Below are 25012 nucleotides of genomic sequence, written 5' to 3'. Positions count from 1 at the left end.
GCTAGCCCAGGTGTTTCAGAAGCACACCAAGGTAGCTAGTGTAGTCTTATCAGACCGTCGGTAAACGAAGTCATCGAGAGCTGGGAACGGTAGTTATCGGTAGCTGTTGATCCCTCGGTGGTAGCGATCTTCGTCGTCCGTGTACCTTTTTAGCTTGCGCCGGAACGCGAAATCCAGAATTTACAAAGTAAGAATCAGTTACTAATAGTTATTGCCTATTTTGTATGGAGTTCGGTTGGAGTACCCCGCCAGGAACGCGTTTTCCGAAGCTTTCCTTCAGTTTTGTGACGGGCGGCTCTAAAACGCTACGTTACAATACACATAAAAGTTGTGGAAAGTAAAGAAAATTCTTCATCAAACTGACGATTTCAACGATTGTCGAAATATTACAACCGGTATATTTCGGCTCTCCGATGACTGATTGTATTGAAATAGAACTTAAATGAAAGCTCTTGAAAGCTAAGTTCGAATTAAGATTGTCAAATGTCATGACTTATGGCGACAGGGGAGAAATATGAGATAATATTTTCACCGGCACTAACAGAACTACATATTTTCACTTGACTGTAAAGTATGAAGTATAATTGTAATTATTACCTTGCCTTTTTAGTCATGATGCCAAAATCAGCCATCTTCAAATTTCCTGAAGAACATACATCTAAATTTCTGATGGTTAAAAAGTCGGTTTTATTATTCATTGGCGCGATATAGCGAATGAGTCTTACATTAGGTTCATGTAAAAAGGAGAATAATGAAATCTTCACGGTATACTTCTATAATTTTTCAATATTTAAGATATAGGGATCAGTTGAAAAAATGAAAAGAAAATACGTTTCATTGATTCGTGTTTTTACGCGACCTGGATGGCATGTTGTTTATAAAGTTTCAAAACAAACGCCTCAATTTAAGAACAGTTTTCGTTAGGCGAGTATTCACGAGTCAAGTTGTAATGACTGTACTATTGTCTTGAGCTTCACTCTTAATCGTGTGAATAATGGGATCGTCAAGTTACGATGGCGTTGTACAATATACATGCGAATTTGAAATTGCATATCCGTATCGAGCCTTACGTAAGTTGCTATGCTTCAACAATAAATTCTGAATTATATATTCAATGGTCAGTCTATTTTTTCATTTTCGTTCCAATCGATAAAATTATTCAACTTTTGTCGAAAGTTTTCATGCATTTACATTATACAACGCGTTACAAGAATTTATTTTTTACTACGAACATTCTTGAAACGATTACAGCTAAAAATGAGGTATTCCAAATTTTTCCAAAAACTTGCAGCTCAAGGGTGACTTTGTAAAAAACTGTTAAAAAATAAATTGATTGTTTTAGAGATGCCACTGTCGCCTATGAAAGATTTGATATATTCATGTCCTTTGAAAATAATTATTTTTATTTGATTCGATTTTTCGACTATTTTCATACTTCGCGTGCCTAGAATGACGTTGTGTCGTAGATCACTGAATTTGCCTCAAAGTCGGTAATAATTTCGTAAAAAAAAAACACATTGTTCCATCCAAAAAAGTGGCCTTGACCTTGACGTAGCTTCAGCGGCTCCACCGAAAAAGAAACAAGATGGTCCAGTATAACGGCCTTCTCGAACAATGCAACTTTCATCTGAGCACTTCTTTGAGTATAATCAATAGTTTGAGCACTATTGCTTTGTAACACCTCAAATGCCCCACCCTGTACATCTTTAGTGAACGCTCATCGTACCGGCGACTCTCCGCAACTCCGCGGCGATTTCGAAAATCGCGGTAAACTCCATCCATCAATGACGCGACGTCGCGATTCTGCGCGTCACGTACCGCGCAGTCGGTATTCGCGATGCGCAATCGACGTAATTCTCGCCGCGGCCGCGGCAGCGCGACGCACGTGCGTGCACCACGCAGGCAAGTACCTTTGGCCGACCACTGACGCAATTCACCACTTAAGCCTGTCACTCGGCGCCTTGGAATCCAGTGTTCGAGCCGAACTCGTGCGTTCCGCGGCAGTGATCGCGGCACCATTTGGGAGCCTGGTCAGCCAGCGATTACCGAGGCACGAGATCAGTTGCGCCGTTACACCCGGAAGCAAGACTCTGTCACCATGGTGGAATTGTTAGACGCTATGCTAGACGTGCCCAAAATTTACTACGGAGCCCTGCTTGGGATAGGATTCTGCACTTACTATCTATGCGAAGTAGTCAAAGTGAGTATAATGATACTCTGTTGTTTCCACGCGCTCATTCAGCTGATATAATTATATGTTACATGCGTGATACAGCGAACCGTAACACTGGCGTGAACTATGCTTCAAGACCACGACATGCAGCATGATGAATTTGGCGTAAAGATGTGGGCTGATTAGTCATACGCTACTGTACTCTCTGCGGAATTTACATGGCGCATTCCCTGATAAATCGACCAGTTTCAATTTTCTTGAAATTTTGTTTACACTGTAACAACGGCACCAACTCTAAAATCCCGATTTTCCTTAAACTTATCTATTCTATCATTCTTGAGGTGCATATATTCGTACCTCACTCAAAGTTTTGAATGTCTTTAAATTCTCGAAATATTCTAGTGTTAACAATGTTTTTTTCCATCATCTTGAACACTTAGAAAACAATGGATTGTTAAAAATATAGGTTTAATATTCTGAAAATACGGTAAATATTGTAAAACATTCCACAATCTGCAGAATGCACTTTCAAGTTACGAATAAAAGGTGAAAATCATTTTTGGAATTTTTCCAAAATTTTAGGAGGGATAAGCTTAGCTGAATTTTATTCGATGAAAATTAGCAGTGTTTGAAAAAATAGTAAAATAAATTATCATATACTTCACAGTTAGATTCGATGCAAACTAACTGAAATGAAGAATACAATTACAATGAATTTATTTTAAATTTTTATAATATTTTTCTTCGAACGCTTGCGAAAATATTGAAAAAAAATTACTTTTCACATAATTTTGACGATTTTTTCATAGAATGCAGAATGCTTAGAATTCATTTTTGCAATTTTTGACACAACAAAACATTGGTTTTTGTCAGTCAAAATATTTTTCAAAATAGCAGATAAATATGAAGAAAAATTCCCCAATCCGGACGGAAAATTGTATTCGAAAGTATTTTTAACGCGATTCTGGGGAAAAAATTCAGGGTTCTGTTTCAGAGTTGGAACAATTAGAGAACAAATTTTGAACGAATTCAAATATGGAAGTTTGCAAGGAATTGCCCATACGTGCCTACCAGAAGTTCGTCGTGCAGAATATAACGTGCTGCGACATGTGCAGCAATTTTCGCGACGCTGTTCATCGTGCATTCATGCCACCGCGCAAGTCCGACCCACTTGTGGTCTATTATAACTACTTGGAACCTCATTTAATGAATAATTTTCTACCTCTCCGATTCGGAATTCATAGACGTAGGCGTCCCCACACCGGGTCCTGCAAGCCTGAAATACACCACAGAATCAGGAATCATCAGTAGCAGGTTTCCTCTAATTGATCGTATCGCATTGTCAATTAGAATCTATTGCCGACCGTGAACTCTTCTTGCAGCATAACTTTTCGTACAAACCGATACGTTAATTTTTTTCAATAAAAGGTCATTCGAAATGAGATATTAAGATGAAGGTTGAATCGTAGCTCGTATTATTTGTATCACATTTAACACAAGAAGAAGTAAACTAATAATTGTCGAAATGAAGTTAGATTAATCACCGCTGGCTTACTCCTTAGATTTTTCGGTTCTTATACACGCAGTTATAATACGACATAAATAAGTACCGCGGAATCGTGATTTCAACGCTAACCTCTTGTTAATCAAAACTTTTGGGATTAATTGTGTAATGTTAGATCCGTTGAATTCATGTTCATTTACATATCAAACTCATTAATCGTGCAAATTAAATATAACTAAATTACACTGGTCTAAAAACAAACAACTTTTTTTTCCTCGTTCATATTTTTATATGTAATTATAATAGATTTGATGCTTTTCAATCGAGGTATAGTAATAAAAAATATGCATCACGTATACTTTTTGTTTAATGTTTTTTTTTTTTTTGATAAGACGATAGTTTCGCTTTCAAACCGTAATCAGACACTAATGATCGTCAGAAAATCTATCTAATAGTGTAGTTATGGTTATTTTGTAGTTTTCCATCTTATCATATCATCGATGGGAGTTTCACGGCGAACTTCTTCTATTTCTAATTTCTCCTTTCTAATTTCACCTTCAAATTATCTTTCCATCAGTTCGAACTGATTTTGTACGTACATACGCTATTTAAATAGATTAAAATTGCGCGAATGCAGAAATAGAACACAAGAAATTCTGTATATTCAACAAATGAAAAAAAAAATAATATCATATCGTGTAATATAAATGTGACCAAATAAAATGGAAAGCAGATATAAATTTGGCACATAAAAATTTTCGTATTTACAATATTTTTTTTTTTTTTGAAAAAAGATTTCACTGCAGACCTGTTATCTTGCTAATGCGCCATCGGTCACTTGGGCCAATAAATTTCACTGTCTCCTCTTGGCAGATGCGCGCCATCGGAAAATTTCTATCGCGTGTAAACCGAGTGCCAAAAAATCAATGCTAAGTGTACATGTATAGCGAAACTTGTGTTTCTGCAGAATTGTGGAATAACGAAGTCCGACCGAAAATTATGAAGAAGGAGAAAAAAATATTAACCTGTGTACAACATAAAATATGGGGAAATAAGTAAAATGAAAGCAGTACGAATTACTATTTTGACTGTAAAAGCAAAAAATTTTTGTTGCCTAAACGCACAATGAAATGAATTGATATTATTGAAATACGTTGGTTTAACTAATAAGTAGAAATGAAAATATACATTTATTCCAAATATATTAATTTACTTGACTTCGGTTGAATTGTACAACATCTATTGTAGGATAATGGAAAGAATTTCGAACTCTCATTCGTGCATCTCAAAATTAATCCAAGAATCTCCATGAAGGGGATTAACAATTTTTCCAACTAAAGATCGTCCTTGTAAAATAATCAGAATAATTATTGAAAATTGAAGGGTCGATTTTTGGCGATTTCTATGCGTTTTTTGCTAAGAAAATAAAGAACGACGTTGGTAACGTTAATGTGATTAAAATTCAAACAAAAGTCACGGTTTTTACAATTCGGGTATAACTTTGAAGGATGAGTTTCCAAAATATTAGTATCTTTTGCTTTATTGTTTGCAACTTTGAATGACAAGATATGAGACGTTCATGGTAAAACTAGGTAAAAAACATGTTGAAACACAAATGTGGTGATACACAAATTTGAAACGTCTAACTAAAACTTATCAAGTTATTAAAGTCTAATTAAAAATATCAACCAAACACCCTTTCCTCGGAATTTTAGACATTCGATTGCTCGTTGTAATCGTTGCATTTATATTTCGAAAGAGAATGATGAAAATTTCTCACAACAATCGCTAATTTTATTATTTCGTACAACCGAATTCTACCTTCTCCCGAAAGAATCGCTTAGTTTTTTTTTTTTTTTTTTTTATTTACACCTTAACCAATTCAAAAATAACAAATTGCTGAGGGCTGAAAAGCATTACTCTAATTGTTACAATCACACGAGGTTTCTTCGTCAATTGAAGAACGATGCTGTGAAAAAAAAAAAAACCAAAAAGTTTCTCCGGTAACCGCGAATAACGCCGCGACGGTTCGTAATATGAAATTTTTTGGCAATTGCGGTTCGTCTTAACATCCATCCGATAATACCTGTGCAATACGCGGATAGAAAACATTTATTAACGTAACAAATATTTATTTCATTTACAATTTGTCAAATACAAATATCAAAGCGAAGTTTTTCTCTCACCCTAACTTGCAAAAAAAAAAAAAACTGCCGTGTAAACGGCACTTGATGTCAAGTTTTAACAGCGGTGTGATTACGCCCACAAATTGGTACGGAGTTAACGTTATCCGACAAAAGTCCAATAATGTGTCAGGTATTCGCGTGCGGTGCGTGATACGTGATAAGATAAATTTTCTGCTCACGGCGTGAGCGTGTCGACGTTGTCTCTTATCTTCGGGTTATTCATTTTTAAGAACCGGATTGCGATACATTACTAGATATCTTAATTACGAATAGACGCGTAGATAATGGTCGAGGCTGTTTGGATTTAGCCAAGTCATTGCCGAAGTAGGTATTAGAAGTCGGTAAGCCCGAAATACCAATAAATCATTTCTCTTTCTTTCTTTGAAATTTTTTAGAAACCGCTACTTGTCTGCGCACCAGGACCGTTCCGGGACTTTCTGGAGAAAAACATTCCCATAGTTACGAACAAGTTTTGGCCGACTTTATGGTGCTTCGAGTCTCGGGCGCAGACAGTGATGGCAAGCGTTCTACGCTCAAGATATCTCCCGAAGGTGATGTATCGTCGGTGAGCTCGATAGTTAATTAGCTGCAGAAGTTAATCCTGGAACGGTAACGTGGGCTCAAAAAACACCCAACGCGAATGCAAATTTCCCGCCGCAAGAGAACAGCTTACGTTTTCGAGTTTCGCTTAGCTTACTGATTTTTCACCGCTTACCCAAAATGTTTTTTGGCCCACGTGATTATTTATTAAAAAACGAAGAAAATTAGACTCTGTAGGACCCTCAACGATACGATCTACCCGAGAGATGGAATTCTCAAGATTCGGGCGTTTTTTCAAAATTCATTTAAATACCGAATAGTGTTGGAAATAGCGAAAACATAATTTTTTTTTTTTTATTTTGTAAATTTATATTTTCTTTGCGGTCAACTTATTGTCAAATTTGAAACGTGGTTTCGAAGATGACGCATTGAAGTTTCAGACAAAAATCCTCCTTGCTACATTCTGCTGAAAAAGTGTATAACTTATTCGGGACTTTGAGAATAAAAAATTTCGGAGCGTTGAAATAGTGGAGAACGTAACGGAGAGGGGGTAAGATATTTTTTTCTAGGTATACTTTTTTGGCTTGCTACGATATATATATTATAAAAAAAAAAAAATGATTTACCCAGTTAAAGTTCAACATTTTTGTCACTTGTAGAAAAAATATGTTTCCATAAAGATCAGTCGCCCGAAATTGTTACGATTGAATACTTCTTGTAATAAATACATTGTTCAAGTATTATGCGGAAGGTGACTTAATTATGTTGGAAAGCAAAATGACTTTCTACTTGTGTTTCAGATTCCCATGATTTGTTAAAAAAAAAAAAAAAAATTGCGGTCAAACTTCAAAGTCGAATTTTAGACCATCGTAATGTTTCTTGATTTGTTCCATCGATTGCAGATATTTCAATTCAAAAATGTAATTTTACCCAAGATACGTGTCGTATGCAATAAACACTACCTTTTGAGTTGGAAAATTTAGGAAGATGACGAGTGAAGCATAAATAGTTTTTGTTAATTTCATTACGAGTTTGTTGAGAATTGGGTATTTATCAATTTCAAATTTGATAAGCTATACGATAATTAAAAAAAAATATATAAAAGTATTACATGACCTAGAATTGCCTTATTAGCGATTTTTTATTTCATTTGTTCCGATGACGCAATTTATTCAGAAGAATGCAATCTCGCAAAACACCTTATTTATCATACTTGCATCGGTGAAATAATATTTAACATCACCGATGTTATATATTGCGCTGATATTGATCGCGATCAATAGATAACAACCGCATTAAATTGAAATTTGTTTCAGTAAATTTTCAATTTTTTACCATTTTATAGCGATGTGAATTTACAAAAAAAGTCGATACAATCTAAGCCCTTAATTTGAGTTATTATTTCTATGTGAGGAGAAACGAAACCAGTTTGACCTGAAATTGAACGATTCTTATGAAACAATAAAAAAAAAAAATCGCCGAGATACTTATTCGTTTTTTGTAGATGAAGAATGTGTGACATTTGCGAAAATAACTTTATCGACTTTTTTACACGTGGCCTCTTAACAGTCAGTATAAAATGACCTAAACTTCGATATATTCGTCGCGGTTTATCAACTATTCATGCACTTTCAGCCTAGACATGCTATCGCAATTGTTATCCGTAGGAACGAACAAATATTGCTCGTCAATTGCTCGTTTGAAGGAAAAGTTTGTTTGAATTCAATAAAGTTTTATTAAATCGATAAAATTATTGCATTGCTAGCTATTTAACTTTCGAGCAAATTATTACCTACTTTATTTAGAAAACTATCTTGTCCATCGTTCTTCATTTGAACATAAAACGAATCAGGTTTTCGTTTCAGTAATACGATAATTACATCTATATTCTTCCCAGTAAATTTTTTGTTTCAGGTAATGAATCCACTTTTTTTTCTGTTGAAAAATATTTTTTTTCAAATCGGCTAAATTCCATAAAACATACTTTTCGTTATCCGAAAAATACTAATTCGTTGCATTTCGTGAAATCAAACAAAACATCGATTATCTGTTTCGAACAGATTCATGCCTCATACTGAATGAAGGGGCTTGAACAAATTTATTTTATCATTTATATTTTTACTCCGATTGTTGAGTGTCAGTCGAAATTTAATGATATCGTAGAGTTTTCCGAGCGACAAATTTTTGTAATCCAAGTTTGTTTGTTTGTTTTTTTTTGAAAATAATGAAAACTCACTGTAGAAGCTGAGCAATATTTTTTGTTTTATTAATTACATTCCAAACGTTACTTTGACGACAGTTTCTTTATTTAGTCGAACGCAGAAGATTTCATTGTTCAAGACAAAAATACATATTACGATAAATACTTGTGTCGAAAAACTTAACTCCAGTCTCGAATATCAATCCGCCAAAAGGTTCATCGATCGTCAATCTGAAATTCAGAAATTCAGATGCCCCGACTCTTTGGGCTGGTTAACGAATTCTCGCATTTCCTTTTCAGACACGTAATCGGCGTTCTAAAAATTCTCGGGCACCAAGTTTCATTCAAAAAAGCATCATTTCATTGATTCTTGACTCCCTATAATCCTGTTCAACGACCTCAAAAATTCTTGATTCTCAAATTTCGGATCGATTTCGAGGATGGAAAAAAAAACATGCTAAAAATCAGTGAATAGTGAGTTTTGTTACATCGTAAAAAACAATCAGGCAAATATTAGGAGATTATTTTGCAGGAAGTATTGCAATAAAAAGAAAAAAAAAAAAAAACACCACTATTTTTTTTCGTCTTTTTTGTATTGCATAAACTCAAGTCGAGACCTTGTCAGACCAAAAAAAAAAATACATGGCCACAATAATGAAGATTCACAGAAAAAAATCATGCCTTCCAAAAACGCATTTCCTCGAAAAAAAAAAAAAAAAAAAAAATCGACACCAAAACTTGTATGTAATTGAGTTTTACTGTTTTTGATATTACACAAAACTATGTGTTATATATCGGAAATTGGTAACGTGACACACATTCAGCACCTTTACTCAACCTTTTGTATCTAATTTAATTTTGTTTCGAGTGAAAAAGTAAAACACGCGACCAAATTATTTTCCTCTCAACTGCTCGGATATCTAAGAAAAGAAAAAAAAAAAAAAACAATCCTGTGAATTTTCCCACTATTCGAAAGACGTATACATAACAAACTTTGTTTACACCTCGCAAGCTCATCAAGCGAATGTAAAAGGACTGATTGTGAGTCGGCGTTACGTAATGAACAATACTTGTTATACATACGGTCATGGAATTCCCCGTGAACACGTGTTTCAAGATAAGGCGCTTCTTGAAGCCTTGAAATTTCACGTCCCGATAAGATCTAAGAAAATGCGAAATATGATTTGGATAATCTTGGGCCTGATATAGCGATCGCGATAGCAGGTGGCTGCGGCTAGTACAATAACTCTACTCTGTATTATCAAGTGATTACACATCAACTGTGACACTTTTTTCCCGCAAGAAATTGACCGATCGACCGACCGATGTTTCATGTTTTTCACACTTGTGCTCGAAGTGATGCAATTGCAACAACCACGACAACGGTTTCACCCTTATGGTATCAATTTGTACACACTGAGAAAAATTTCATTTGTTACAGTAACTAGAAAAATTCAGTGAAACATGTATCATTAAAAAAACTGTTTAAATGTTGTTGGAATTACGAAAAACGAGGTACACCTAACCATTTGCGCTATTGTCGATCTTTTTTTGATACCTAATCGCAACGCGAAATCAGTTTGTGAGGTTTACTCTACTTTTTTAGTTAAATAACGCTTCAACGTCAATTTATTGTTGCACAAGCGTTTAATTTTCGCAAAAGTTACAAGAAAATATAGCAACAGTGATCGTAATGAGAAAGAATAGTAACGGATACTAGACTTTCGGGTAACAATTACAAAACTAATTTCCATTTTGTACCTAGAACTGTATTTTTCGATTGTGGTAAAAAATGAAAATAGTTAAGAACTGAGCGACAACCGGAACTAAAAATTTCTCTCAGTGCAATGATGATAGTTCACGCTAGGCGCAAAAACACCAAACGATGATATCGCAGGACGTGATTATCACAGGCACTTGCATTTTGGCTTGTGTCAAGGCTAAACAAATCAGTTTTCAATCGTGCCTGTAATCCAGGCTTCTTGATTACAGTACATTAGTCATAGATAAATTAGGATGGTGTTAAAAGAGTGTCGATTTTCGTCCCCAAGCAATGAAATGAACGGGCATTCAAAAATCGTTGTTTGAGTCCGCAGATGGCAGAAAATACCTATCAAGCATTTGTCCGAAAAATCATGGGAAGATTGCTAGAATGACCCCCAAAATCGATTCACTGACCAACAGCTGAAACTGAAATTTTATGGGTGAGTTTCGTGCCTCGGACAATTCGTTGTAATTTTCCTCCAGTAAGACTTTTACTACTTTTTAATAACCCCCGAACAGTGTTTTATCCTAACAATAAATCCCTCGTCAAACTGGGCCTGAATGAATGTGCAGAAATTTGTTTCATGCGATGAGAAGCACAAACGTTATCGAATCTTAAATCGAACGTTATGAAATATGTGTCACGAATAACTTGAGAAATAAACGTCGTGTATGACTTCATACCTTCAGAAATTTTATCTAGATCGAGATATGTGTAACAGTATTAATAAACTCAATAATAAAATGGCCTTAATAAACTTGCCCAAGAATGGTTTGTTGGATAACCTATTAATACAAGATTAAACGTGTTTTTTTGTGTTTTGTAAATAAACTGATGGGTACGTAAATTTTTCCTAGTTTTCAAACGCTTCGATTCAGTTTTTTCTGCTCATTTGGATGATTTTACTCGTTAAATAATGTGAAAAAGCTGCTTCGACGAACTTAAAACACTCTCCTCCACACATCTGAGTCAACTATAAAGGGAACCAATCACAATAACGAAATTATGGGGACAAATGTAAGATGTTTGTAACATCAACCGTTGAAACTGCTACAGCTACTGACTAACCCGACTCGTTCCTACAAGTAGTTATTGATATTTTAGCTACCGTATACGCAAGTCTTATCTGACAATGAGTGCAAGTTCTTCATCGTCAAAGTTTTTCCGTTTATTATTCATGCCCATTTTACCTGTCATACCATTTATACGACTCCAAAATCCGTTAGAATTTTTTTTCCAGCTGCTGAGAAATAATTTAATAGCTCAGAAGTTCATAGATGGCCTCCAATTTTACATCGTATTGTATTTCATGATACTCATCGTAATGTTGCGGTAGTTTTCACACCAAAATACGGTTTAAGAAGCTGAGAAGCTTCATTTTTGCACGCGTAATGATCGTTGTAACATTCAAACCCATCTTTGGGATTGGGAAAGGCATGCTGTGTGTGTATTTCAGTGAAATCGATTCGGGAATTCTATGTTACGAATAATTTACGAAAGTTTTTGCTCAAAAATCCACTTTAACGACGGAAGAATTTTTTTGAAAAGGCTTGTCGGATACGGAAACCGCATTGAAAACGGCAAGACTTTTTTACGACAACTTTCGCCACAAGTATAATCTCGATTTGAATTTACGTGGATCTGAAAAACCCGTCAATCGCTGGAATACAAATTTTTGGACAGATGTCACAGGGATGTTTTTGATACAAAGATCCATGGTTGATCCGTTCAATTGAATTCCCTGGAATCGATTAATCTAGATAAAAAAATCTCCCTCACTTTTCTTGTTTTCCTTATTTTATTCGGGAAAATTTGGCTGTATTAAGGAAATTCCCAAGTTTAGAACCATTTGCTCAAGTTGAAAAGATTAACCAAAAACGATCTTTTTGAAACCGCTTTATTTTTTTGTCAGGATTGAAGTTTTTCACACCAGTCCGTGTTGAAATTTGAAAAACGTGGTTTTTCGATACACTCGAATACCTAAGTTCCTTTTTTGTTTTGGTTAATCAAAGAATTGGATCAAAATTTGACTCCAGTTTATTTGTACGGCATAATTTGTAAAAAACATAGGCTGTGTTGCGTAGAATTCGGTTACACGGTACTGTATTTTCATTGAAAAAAGGGTAGAATTATTTTGAATATCCAATTCCGACTATTCGAAAAAAAGTGATGAAATAAAAAATGGGGAAATTCAAGAACATATTTTACATCCCGTATGGAAGAAAATTATTGAAACAGTAATTGAAAGCCAATATTTATCAGACTCTGTAGTATTAGAGTGAAATTTCTTTAGTTTTTCTGAAACAAGGTGATTAAAACGTCAGCATTAGTCCACTACTTCGAACAAAAGGTGCACAAAGTCTTGATTTCGTTAATATCTAGACCCTGACTATTTCATTGTAAAAAGAAGCTTTCAATGTACTCACACTGAGAAAATTTCATTTGCTGTAGTAGCTAGAAAAATTTAGTAAATCAGGTATCGTTAAAAAAACTGTTTGAATTTTGTTGGAATTACGAAAAACGAGGTACGCGTGATCATTTTGCTCTATTGTCGATCCTTTTTTGGTAATTGCAACGCAAAATCAGTTTGTTCGGTTAACTTTACTTTTTTAGTTAAACAAGGCTTTAAGGTCAATTTATTATTGCACAAGCATTAAATTTTCGCAACAGTTGCAAGAAAATCTAGTAACAGCGATCGTAATGAGAAAGAATAGTAACGGATACTGGACTTTCCGGTAACAACTATAAAACTAATTCTCATTTTCTACCTAGAAGTATATTTTTCGATTGCGATGAAAAATGAAAATATTTAAGGACTGAGCGGTAACCGGAACTAAAAATTTCACGAAGAAACTGGAACACGTAAATTTTTTTACGAGGTATAATTTTATTCTGAAAAACTTACATACCGCGAAGTTCATTTTGAAATTGAGCCGAGGATCCGGAAGAATAAGAAGTTTTTCACGTTTGAAACAAGTCTAATATTTATTCTTGACTCTGATGCAGAGAGATTCTGGAGCTCCAAGATGGGGGCGAAGTTGCTTTGGATTGGGCGGAAGCGAACTGCTCGCCGCATTCTCCGATCGTCATCATTCTACCCGGGCTTACAGGCGCCAGTCAGGCCGACTACATAAAATGTCTGGTTAGTGCTGCGAAAAAAGTTGGTATCCGATGCGTGATATTCAACAATCGTGGTCTAGGAGGGGTTCAGCTAAAGGTTAGTTAATTATTCCATCTAACTGCATAATTTTGCATTACATGCGTTTCATTGTTCAACGTTAACTTGTGTTAATTTATCATACCAAAGTCCGTCAGATTTTCAATACAGATTTCTAATCCTAGACATATTCTTTGAACATGCTATTCGAGCTAGAATCGAAATACCCTGTTTAGGTTTCATTTTTTCAATTCCCGCTTATTCCGTAACTTGGAATAAGATATTCTTACATTTTTTCGCCGATGGTATCTACTTTTTTCATTTTATTTGTATGAATTTTAGAACCGATACTTCTTTGCGAGAATTTCTCATTGTCTTGTGATTCGAAACAGTAAGGAATTTCGGATTTTTTTGATACAATTTTCGACGTTTCACCGCACGAAAAACTCCGTAGATTTGTAAGAAAAGTATTTTAGGATTGATGAACAATTTTTTTTCCAATCTCAACTTCAGTTGAAAATGCGATTCCTTTGTTATTAATCGAATTCTTGCCATTGGGAATACTAAAACAGCAATCAAAACGTAAACATCCAAGTTATTTCAGGCTTTTTTTTATTTTTACTGTAGTCTTGTGTCGTGAAAAGACTTTTCAATCGTACAATCGAAGTGTCAGGAATAAATTATCGCTCGGTATTTCAATCATTCTACGTAAATTTTTTTTTCCAATACCATCTATACCAATTACCATCTTTACCGGTGTAAAAAGTCGAGAAACACAATACTTAGATAGAACTTTGTGGAAAAAAACGAGCCCACTTCAATATATTACAGAAAATCTGAAGTGTCACAATACAGGCAACCTACGATACCATTCCGCATATTTTATTTTCTTCTACTTTTCACTCTTCTTCGCTTGTGTTATGGCTATCTCTACTGAAGGTCATGAAGTACTCCTGCCCTTACCGACCGAGCAAACTCACCCTTGTTCTTCCTATATTAAATAAACAAACGAACAGAAAGGATTCAAATTTCGAATTCCGCGGGAATTCGGGAAAGTTACTCAAACCCAAAAATCGTCAAAAATATGTGTGGTTTCTTGACACGTGTCATTATTCTCGCCATTTCCCGTATTTCAGGGGCCAAAAAATGCATAGCTGTGATACTTTGCGCAATTCCGGAAAGAATTAGAAGTTAAATGAGCCATCGTTAGACCGTTTTCGTGCAATTTTGAGTTCGCCAGACAAGAACTAGAAATTACAATAATTTCGGAACGCTCGGCCGTGTGTCCACCTGATCTTTTATTTACAAAATTATTGTAATTCCTATATCTCGTCTAGCGACCTCAATATTGCTTAAAAACAGTCTTCATTCTTTCCGGAATGGTGGAAAGTATCTCAGCTGTACACTTTTTAACCCCTGGAATGCGGGAAGTGTGGGAATAATGACACGTGTCAAACAACCACACATTGTTTTGTTCGACGGTTTTCGGATTATGAGTAATTTTCCTGAATTTTCCTGGGAAAAAGCGATGCACCGTCAAAATTTGAACCCTCTACCTTCGTTTGTGTATGGGCTATTCCGCGTCAACCGGATCAGTCATCTCTCAGATATTTTTTTAATTTGGCATGTGGATTGTGTGTGAGGAGTTAGATTTTTGTGCCAAAGCGCGAATCTCATAATGCAAAATTCGATTTTTTATTAACAATAACAAATTAGACTCCCATTTTTTTCAAAAATTCATAACTTTGGCAAAAAATTAGATACAATATATTTTTTTTTTTCAAATTACGCGGAAAGCTCCATAGAATTTAAAAAAAAATACTAAATGGTAAAAACAAGTTGTTATCAATTGTTTATTTGACAATTAATTTTTCAAAGATTTTTAAAACAGTGACTGACACGATCAAAAAATTTTTTTTAAATTCTGACATGTTCCTTGAACTATACTACAATCTGTGAATTAATTCCAGAGGGGTGTTTTTCTTCGTTTTTGAGTAAAAAATCATTAAAGGTGTCGATGCGCATGAAATTGCAGCGCGCCGAGTCTCTACGTAATGGCGGGCGGCCGGTTGCCGTCCACTGCTACCCCGCGGTGGCGTCGCAGCGTTATTTTAGAGTCATTTTCACGATGTAGGACATGATTGAAGAATCTGAAAAAAATACCGTACCTTCAGAAGGCCTGCTCAAAGCGATAAGTGAAGTTTCAGGAATGTGTTTTTCACCGTTTTTTTATTACAGAGATTCAAAATAACGGTTACACACCATGAGAGTGCACATAAATCATAATAATTACATAACTTGCTACTTATTTTAAAATAAAAACACATTCTTGAAACTTCACTTATCGCTTTGAACAAGCCTTGTGAAGGTACAGTATTTTTTTCAGATTCTTCAATCATGTCCTACATCGTGAAAATGACTCTAAAATAACGCTGCGACGCCACCGCGGGGTAGCAGTGGACGGCAACCGGCCGCCCGCCATTACGTAGAGACTCGGCGCGCTGCAATTTCATGCGCATCGACACCTTTAATGATTTTTTACTCAAAAACGAAGAAAAACACCCCTCTGGAATTAATTCACAGATTGTAGTATAGTTCAAGGAACATGTCAGAATTTAAAAAAAATTTTTTGATCGTGTCAGTCACTGTTTTAAAAATCTTTGAAAAATTAATTGTCAAATAAACAATTGATAACAACTTGTTTTTACCATTTAGTATTTTTTTTTAAATTCTATGGAGCTTTCCGCGTAATTTGAAAAAAAAAAATATATTGTATCTAATTTTTTGCCAAAGTTATGAATTTTTGAAAAAAATGGGAGTCTAATTTGTTATTGTTAATAAAAAATCGAATTTTGCATTATGAGATTCGCGCTTTGGCACAAAAATCTAACTCCCCCTACACAATACACATGCCAAATTAAAGAAATATCTGAGAGATGACTGATCCGGTTGACGCGGAATAGCCCGTATTCAATACAGGAAAAACATAGTGAGTTTGCTCGGTCGGTAAGGGTAGGAGTACTACGTGACCTTAAGGGGCACACCTAGTGTGACAGCCTAAAAAAAAGGCCATTTTTGGGAATTAAAAAAAAAAAAAAACCACTGTATCAATTATTTTAAAATATTAAGGGTATATTTATACATACTTTAAGAATACACAGTAAAATTTTTGAAGAAAAAAATTAAATATTTTTAGAATTACACGCGATCTCCGACGGCGCTAAAAAAAAAAGGTCCTCCACCGCTGCAGTGATTCCGGCCTTCTCCGTGCATGAAACCTAAAAAAAAAAAAAAAATTCTTGGTTAACTAGAAGATATTGTCCGTATAATAACCTACGGTCGAAAAAAATAATCAAAAGTTGATAAAATGGCGGCGTTTAAAAAAAAAAAAGTTGAATTTTACCCAAAATCTTGGTCGTTTTTGGCTTGCCAAAATTCGATTTTTGATCAGATCAAAAAACTGGTGAGTCATTGTACGGACAATATCTTCCAGTTTAACAAGAATTTTTTTTTTTAGATTTCGTCCACGGAGAAGGCCGGAATCACTGCAGCAGTGAAGGATCTTTTTTTTTCAGCTCCGTCGGAGATCGCGTGTAACTCGGAAAACATTTAATTTTTTCCTTCAAAAATTTTACCGTGTATTCTTAAAATATGTATAAATATACCCTTAAAATTTAAGAATAATTGATACGCTAGTTTTTTTTTTTTTTAAATTCCCAAAAATCGTCTTTTTTTCAGGCTGTCACACTAGGTGTGCCCCTTAAGGAATGTGCCAATTTCGTATTTTCACATCGGTATATTGTATTTTCAGACGCCACGGTTGTACAGCGCGGCCCACTGCGATGACTTGTCTGAGGTTGTTGATCACGTGATGAAACTTCACCCCAGCGTTCCTTTGGGAGCAACAGGAATCTCCATGGGAGGGTAATTTTCACAGAAATGTTGAATATTCCTTTACTCAGGCTAGATTTCTCGGTCACTGTCACCGTTCCTAAATAGCGAAAATTTTTTTACCTCTCCTCACGTTTGACGATGTAAGAAAAGTATTGCTTTCGGTTGAAAAATTACTTTTCATAATTTCAACGAATCCTCTCGTTTTCAACAAATTTTTAGAAAAACGTCCGTCCGTATGTCGCTTCGTTGGTCTGTCTGACAAACTCACGCGATGATCGCGGAAACGGCTCGATGGAAAAATCTAAAACTCACAAGATCTCGCAACGAAATGATGAGCATGAAAAATGGCCACGTTCCCTTTTATTTCAACTTATAAATATCTACAAAAGACGTGGCAAGATTTTGTTGAAATCTTTACATTCGCTAATTCTCGGCTAATATACTCGGTAGTTCAGAGGAGAGATGGGTGATTTTCGGAAGAGAGAGAGAGAGAGAGAGAGACACTCGACAACGACACTAAAATAGTATATTCCGTGAAGCAGCGATGCACAAAAGAACAAATAAAATAATTCAAAATTCGCTCTTCGCGATCCAAAAAGAAAACACAGAAACTTATCGTAAGTTAATTAGCTATTTCTTAATTTTATCAAACTTCTTAGCTTGATAATTAGAACTAAACTTTGTTAAAAAAATTCAGGAAAATCTAAAACCTTAAATCTCAAACCTACGTCTAATCGTAATCCAAAAAGCGATAATCGCTACAACACCGAAGCTGTACTAATTTCGAGCAAAAATACGTCCTAAAAATTCCCTTTCGGCAACATCGTTGCAACCTTCCACTCCGTAACGATTTTAGTTTCTTCTACAATCTACGGAATAAAATCAGAAAAAGATACAAACGCATAAAATCACGACACCAAGAGAAATTGAGTCTTTTATATAATTTTTCGAATATCTATTTTTTTCTTTTATTTCTCCACCCGTTCTTAAATTCGTTATTCCATGGTTACAGTATAAAAGGGACACAATACTCGTCGCAGGTCTAACAAACTTAGCCTGATAGTTTGAAGAAAAAAAAAAAAAAAAAAAAAAAACGAATAACAAATAACACACAGATGTATAAATAAAAAAATAAAACGACGAGTGAGGAGAAAATTGTCCGTAAAATAAAATTTAGACGAGAGAGGTTTTTCAGTCGTACATGTAGAAATTTACAGAAGACGGTGACGATGTTAAAAATGAACAGAAATGATTGTGATTGAAGTCTTTGTATTCTGGGTCCTATATTCAGTCAAAATTTCTAACTCATCAGGATTTACGTTTCAACTCACTATTGTCACATGTCTTATATTTTCGAACTACGTAGATCTACTAACTCCTTCGACCCAAACTTGTCTCTCTTTCTCTCTCCCTCTCTGTCTCTTCTCCTATTTCAAATATAAATCGTCACGGTTGGCTCCCACTTCGCAGCCTCGACATCCTACCTCAAAAATCGTCGCCACAATTCCGCCACTCCGCAATATCCTCGAAATCTTCACCGACGATCTGCTTGATGCCGTTGAAATTCGATAACGAAAAGAAACAAAAGAAACAAAAAGCCTGAAATATCCTATTCGCTAATCGCTATATATTTATCCCTTTCGGAATCTCGGATGCGTAATTCCATTTTCGGCGCTCTCTTTCAACTAATTCGCTAATCGATACCCCAAAATCTCTATTTTTGGTCCGGCTTGAGGTTCGGGGAGTCGTTTGTAACGGGCATCAAAAATGCCGCGTTACAATGTACAAAAAAAAAAAAAAAAAAAACCTCTTCGGATTAAAGAAATTTTCACCACTTGTCCGCATTTGAAGATAAAAATTTGATCCCGAAAGTGTTTTGTAGATACATGAATATTCTACAAAAGTGTTGTTTGACTTTTTGTTGTAGAGTCAATATTTTCACTGCTAAAAGGGCTCGAAGGTGAATTTATACAAACAGGGCATAACTTTTGAATCGTTCAACGTGCAGACTCCGCTTGCGTCCGACACAGTTTAGTTTTCTACTTAACACCCGAGACACATTTTTTCGACAAATATTGATCATTGGTAGTGTTTTTGTAATATTACATTTAGCGTCGTCGCAGTTGTCAGTAAACGTTGTTCGATAACATTGGTATGATAATTGATGAAGGTATTAAAAAAACAAAATTCGCCTTTTTTCGTCTAACGCTTGTTGTTAATTACAGGCTTATCCTGGGGAATTATCTCGCTCGTGAAGGAGCTGCTGCAGCCTCGAAGCTTAAGGCAGCCATGTGCATTTCCGTACCTTGGAACGTATTCGAGAGCACCAAAAGCATTGAAAAGCCGTTCCTCAATTTAATGCTGAATAAACACCTTGCCGAAAATCTTTGCCGTAACTTGAAGAAGGCGGAACTCCAGTCCAACGCAACCGAAAAACCGTTCAACTGGGGCGCTGATAACATGCTGAAGGTGAGGAATCTTGAAAGTATTAAAACACGTTTTATCAACAGTCTTGGAAGAGCAGGTTTACTATTTTTTACGGAACCAATGACTACGAAATTGTCTGGTTGAAGTAATTGTACCCTACGACAAGGATGAAGATTTATTCACAACATTGAAACTGCATCCTATTTTGAAAAAATTCCTTGACTTTCGCAAAACTTGAAGAAACCAGAACGAATTTTTGCCTTTCTTGTATTTGAAATATAACGATATTGAGGAGAATCTAAGAAATTAAGTCGGCAATCATGATAAGAATACGATACGGAGTCGAAATTTTCATCTGGCTGGAATTTAGACGTCTTATAGCGTAAACCGAGCATCCTCCAATTTTTAAGCCTTTAGTCTTAATTGTTTTACAATTGAATCTTTGTCTTTGAATTTTTCGCACTTTCTCTGTCTGATATTTTTCCGAACATGAAAACGATGAAGTAAAGAATTGCCAAAAAAATACGTTTTTTCGACGCACTTAATCCCGCATTTTGCGAATGACCGTAAAATGAATTGTTTTAATTTTAATTTTACAAGATATTTTGGGTATAATCCGTAATTTAATGAGTGGAATGAAAATTGAATCATAATTCGATCGGTATGAATATTTCAGGGATCTACAATTTTCTGGATATATATTCTCAATTCCTTGGAATGTTTATCCTGATTGAGTTATGCTCTCATTTTCATTGAATTTTGAAAATTTTAGGATATGCTTTAAAATGTCTAATTTTTGCCAGCGAAAAAATAGAATTCTGTTTATAATCTTTCACTCATCTAGGACCTAAAAATTTTGGAAAACGTGTTTCCCGGCAGTTTCCAAGCATCCAACTTAAAATAAATTAACACAAACGTCCGAATATAAAGGTTCAATTAGAAAACGTAAGATAAGATTGATCAATATATTTTTTGCAAACGGTCAAGTTTGGAGCTTTGAAAATTAAAGGATATTCATATGTTAGGGTACACTAGTAAAACATATCCAAATTACGGCTAGATGGAAGATCTTATGCTAAATAGCTAGGCCAAATCGGCGGAAATTTGCACATGTGACGTTTTTAATTCTTTCTTAAGGGGTGGAGATGAAATTCCGAATTTTAACAGTTTCAAAAGACCCGAATTTTGAATTTTTGGTGGCAAAACTTACGAATAAAGAAATCAAACTTTGTCGAAACATCGAAGCTTCGAATGGTTCGAAACCCGACGCTTAAAGTTCCGAAAGTGAGAAAATTTAAAAATCCGAAACATCGAAGATTTTCAGTTCTGTAAATTTCTGGACTGGTGAAATTTCACCACTTTGAGCTTTCTTTGTTTTGGATTTTCGATATTTCCACGTTCCTTATGCTGGTCATTCTGATATTTTAACATTTGGAATTTTATTCTATCGTAACTTGAATTTTCGAAATCTTCCATTTCGGAATTTTGAGCCATCGGGTTTCCCATAATTCGAAACTTTGTTGTTTGTTAAAAGTTTGAACTCTCTGCTTCAAGTTTCGTCACGAAACAGGCAATTCGGACTCACGCGCTTTCGGAACTTTTCAATTTTGAAAAAACTTCGACCCCCCTCCTTTCGCAAAATAACGACGCGCGCCGAATTGTTGCTGCTAATAACAATTGCACTAAAAATTGGTTCTTTCGATACGTAAAGTGCGTTGAGACCGTGAGAATAATTCCTTCGTAAAATCTTATTTTCATTCAGAGCTGCAAGACCGTCAGGGATTTCGACCAGAACTTCACGATTAAACATTTCGGTTACAAGAATGTCGAGGAGTATTACGCGAACGCGACGCTCCACGACAAACTACATTGCATAGAGGTTCCCATACTCTGTCTGAGTGCGGCCGATGATCCATTCCAGCCTCTTGAAGGTAATTTATCAATCAGCTCAATAATTCTGTCCCAGGTTGCGTCACTCTATGCATTCTAGAAAACTCCACTTCGTAATCCTACGTTATGTATCTGATCTTTACATTGCATAGACGTACCAGTTCACAATCGTCGATTGATTCGGTTGATTGCTTGATTGGCTGTTTGATTCGTTCAATCTATCGTTTATTTATTCCTCACGCACACTTGTCGATTATGTAACGTTATATACCGTTTCAGATATAACTTGTGCGATGAGTGAATTTCAACGAGTGTCGAAATATTTCCATTGGGGTATTTCACGTGAAATAAGCAGCGCGTCGTTCCCTTTTATTTTCATCAGTTTTTAGTATGTTCTTACCGATATAGAAGCGTCACGGCGTTTTTTTTCAGATTTTATTTAGCAACTGGTGAAATTTATGAAAAAGTTGCAATACCGTGTGCCAAAACGTCGTCTTTGAAAATTTGAAAAAATTCTATGATTTAAAATGTGATTCTTGAGCACCGCACGATAATGGGATCTCAATGTTTAGTATCTTTTTTTTTTTGCAAGTTCTCAGTTTCACCATGACGTAGTAATAAATTCCAGAAGCTCATTATTTTCATAATTCCGTGGTTTGTTTAAATCGAAGGATAGAAAAATACTCTTATTCCGACATCTAAAAACTAAAAACTTGCGAAAAATTTGGTAAATATTGAGATCCCATGATCCTGTGGTGTTCAAAAATCACATTTTAAATCATAGAAACCGCATCAATTTGTTGAGATTTTTAAAAATGGCGTTTTCGGAATTGTTTCTGCGATTTTTTTTTAAATTTCATCGGTGGCTAAAAAATTTGAAAAAAAATCTCTACACCATCTTGGGTCGTTAAGAACATTATACTGAAAAATGATTAAAATCGAAAAGAGTGAGGAACGCGGGCTGCTAATTTGACGCGGAATGCTGCATTACGTTCAACTGAGCAACAAAGTTGATTTTTCGTAATTACCGTTGAAGAAATTTTTATTAAATATACCGTAAAAGCTGAATTTGACCATTCGATGGAATTCTTCAAAATTTGTACCTATGTCAACAAAGTTTTTCTTCAGACTCCAGAACGTGTTCAAAATATAACGTTGACCTATCACTCGTTTAATTTTTATACAAAATATGCAAAACCTAGTTTAGAATCGAGTTCTCATTACTAACAATAACTTGAATAAAATCAAGCGATTAGATTATTTCAGGAAGTACAAAATCATAAAATTTACGGCTTGGTAAGAAAAACATTGATCTTTTTTTTATTGAATATACGATCAAAGCATTTGTTCGAAAATCAGAAAGACGCTCAACGGTACCTGAAACATAAAAAGAATCTGTTTTATTTTTTTTTAACGTATATAATATATTCGCATTTTAATTTAGAATCGAATATTTCTATTGATTTTATTGCAATTAAAACATTCAATATGAAATTTTCTACAGACAACGAATGAAACATGAATTGAAAAACATGAACATATGATTGAGAACGTTTTTCATAGCAAGTTGTAGACTTTTTTGGGGTCTGTAACAAACATGTCGTATCATTCGAGAGGTAATTGATACCCAAAAAAATGGATACTTTTTATCGATCGGAATATACAAAATATTTGAAAATAATTTCGATTCTCGGCCAACTCATTTCCCTTGCAAAGAGAATCATCCGTAAATAATAAAAAGATGGTTTACACACGATTTTTTTAGCAATTTGAAATTTTTTGTTTTCCAGCCATTCCCATCGCAGAAGCGAACAAATCGAAGAACGTTGCCATCGTCGTGACGTCACGGGGCGGTCATATAGCATTCCTTGAAGGCGTTTGGCCTGTGAAACAGGAACAATACATAGGAAAACTATTCTCCCAATACTTCGCGGCCATATTCACAACAGACTTGAACTGTCGCCCGATTTAACGGATTACGCTCGCGGAATCAAATTCCAGCGGAAAGAAAAACTATACATATATACATATAAATACATACGTACACATAGGTGTATATAGATAAGGATAAATCAAGGGACGAATGATCAGAATTAATTAATATTATAGGCTAGACAAATTTGATAAGAAAAAAAAAAATTTAGAGTAATATTATTAAGTATGTGATTAATCGGTTGATTGATCGGATAATACGATGAATATAATTCCTAAAAAATTTTGATGAAGTTTTTTTTTTCGCTTACTCCGCACCTCGACTGTTTTCGTATGGTTGCATTTCTGTACCAATTTCTATCCTACTTGGAGACGACTTTTGAGAAACAAAAAAAAAAAATTTGAAACTGCGCGCTGAAAAAGTCATAATTTGTAAATTATAAAAATCAATTCGAAACTAGGTTTTTTTTTTTTCACTGAATTTAACATTCAATTCTGGAGGGTGAAGTTTTGTGTGATCGTTTGAACGTTCACCAAAAATTTACAGTATCCTTTTTTGGACCGAATTCATCGTTCGATTCGGCTTTCCTCGGGTGCGAAATTTTTTTTTATACAAGTTTTAAGTACGTTGCAACTTTGCGTCTATAACCTGTATAAACGAGGATCAATTGTGATAAAAATGATATAAGATGTAAGATTAAATTGAATGTATATTTCGAGTTCCGAGTATGTATATCGGCGGCGAAAACTTTAAGTAATTGAAACTTCACACTTGTGACTGTCGTGTAATTTAGCCCAGGCGAATTCTGGTATAAAAAAAAAAAATGACAAAATCGCACGTGCGATGGTATGGAAAAATTCACACGAGTTTCCGAGTACAAGAATCAATTGACCGGAATAAAAAGTTACTAGAATTCTAAGATAAAAGACATTTCTAATTTAAGGGATATGAGATCGAAAGCACTCAGAGATCAATCATCATGAAATTTCTAGTTGCAAAAGTTACTCTCAAACTATTCATTTTAGCTTTTATGATTCGAATTTCCTTACATTAATTTTTTTTTTTCTCTTTTTACATTACGGAGTAAGAAAGTTGTCCGATTTGTGTTTGCCTTAACTGGCGTAAATAATATAGTTTGAGATTTTGAGCAACGATTTTTCATCTTTTTCTAACTTTTTATCTATCAAATGTCTCAAAATACGTCGTAAATTTTGGTTTCGTTAAATTGTCACCAAGATACGATGATGTGTGCGTTATATCGGGACAATCTCTTGAAGCTTGAAAATCAACTGCGCATGCGCGAGTTTTATCGGCTGTTCCTGCAGGCTGGCCATCCCGAGTCT

The 25012-nt window shown here is 35.0% G+C and overlaps 1 protein-coding gene across 1 annotated transcript; it reads left to right on the top strand.

Moving 5' to 3' along the window:
• The first annotated feature begins 1930 nt into the window (after window positions 1–1930).
• LOC124182705 (phospholipase ABHD3) lies at window positions 1931–24055 on the top strand. Its single transcript, XM_046570294.1, has 7 exons — window positions 1931–2200; window positions 6259–6428; window positions 13375–13585; window positions 17337–17449; window positions 19645–19888; window positions 21609–21777; window positions 23527–24055. The coding sequence occupies exons 1-7, from the start codon at window positions 2099–2101 to the stop codon at window positions 23706–23708; spliced, it is 1191 nt and encodes a 396-aa protein (XP_046426250.1). The 5' UTR covers window positions 1931–2098; the 3' UTR covers window positions 23709–24055.
• Window positions 24056–25012: the final 957 nt, after the last annotated feature.

This window comes from Neodiprion fabricii, chromosome 5 (genome assembly GCF_021155785.1).
Source record: "Neodiprion fabricii isolate iyNeoFabr1 chromosome 5, iyNeoFabr1.1, whole genome shotgun sequence".
Taxonomy (NCBI): domain Eukaryota; kingdom Metazoa; phylum Arthropoda; class Insecta; order Hymenoptera; family Diprionidae; genus Neodiprion; species Neodiprion fabricii.
The sequence above is the reverse complement of the archived record's forward strand: the minus strand, read 5'-3'. Positions and strand labels throughout refer to the sequence as shown.

Bases quoted from the DNA above. Each gene is read 5' to 3' on its own strand.
- LOC124182705 (XM_046570294.1), top strand. From the start codon at position 2,099: ATGGTGGAATTGTTAGACGCTATGCTAGACGTGCCCAAAATTTACTAC. The intron at 2,201-6,258 runs GTGAGTATAATG...GAAATTTTTTAG, and splicing joins ATCTATGCGAAGTAGTCAAA to AAACCGCTACTTGTCTGCGC. The intron at 17,450-19,644 runs GTAATTTTCACA...TGTTAATTACAG, and splicing joins ACAGGAATCTCCATGGGAGG to GCTTATCCTGGGGAATTATC.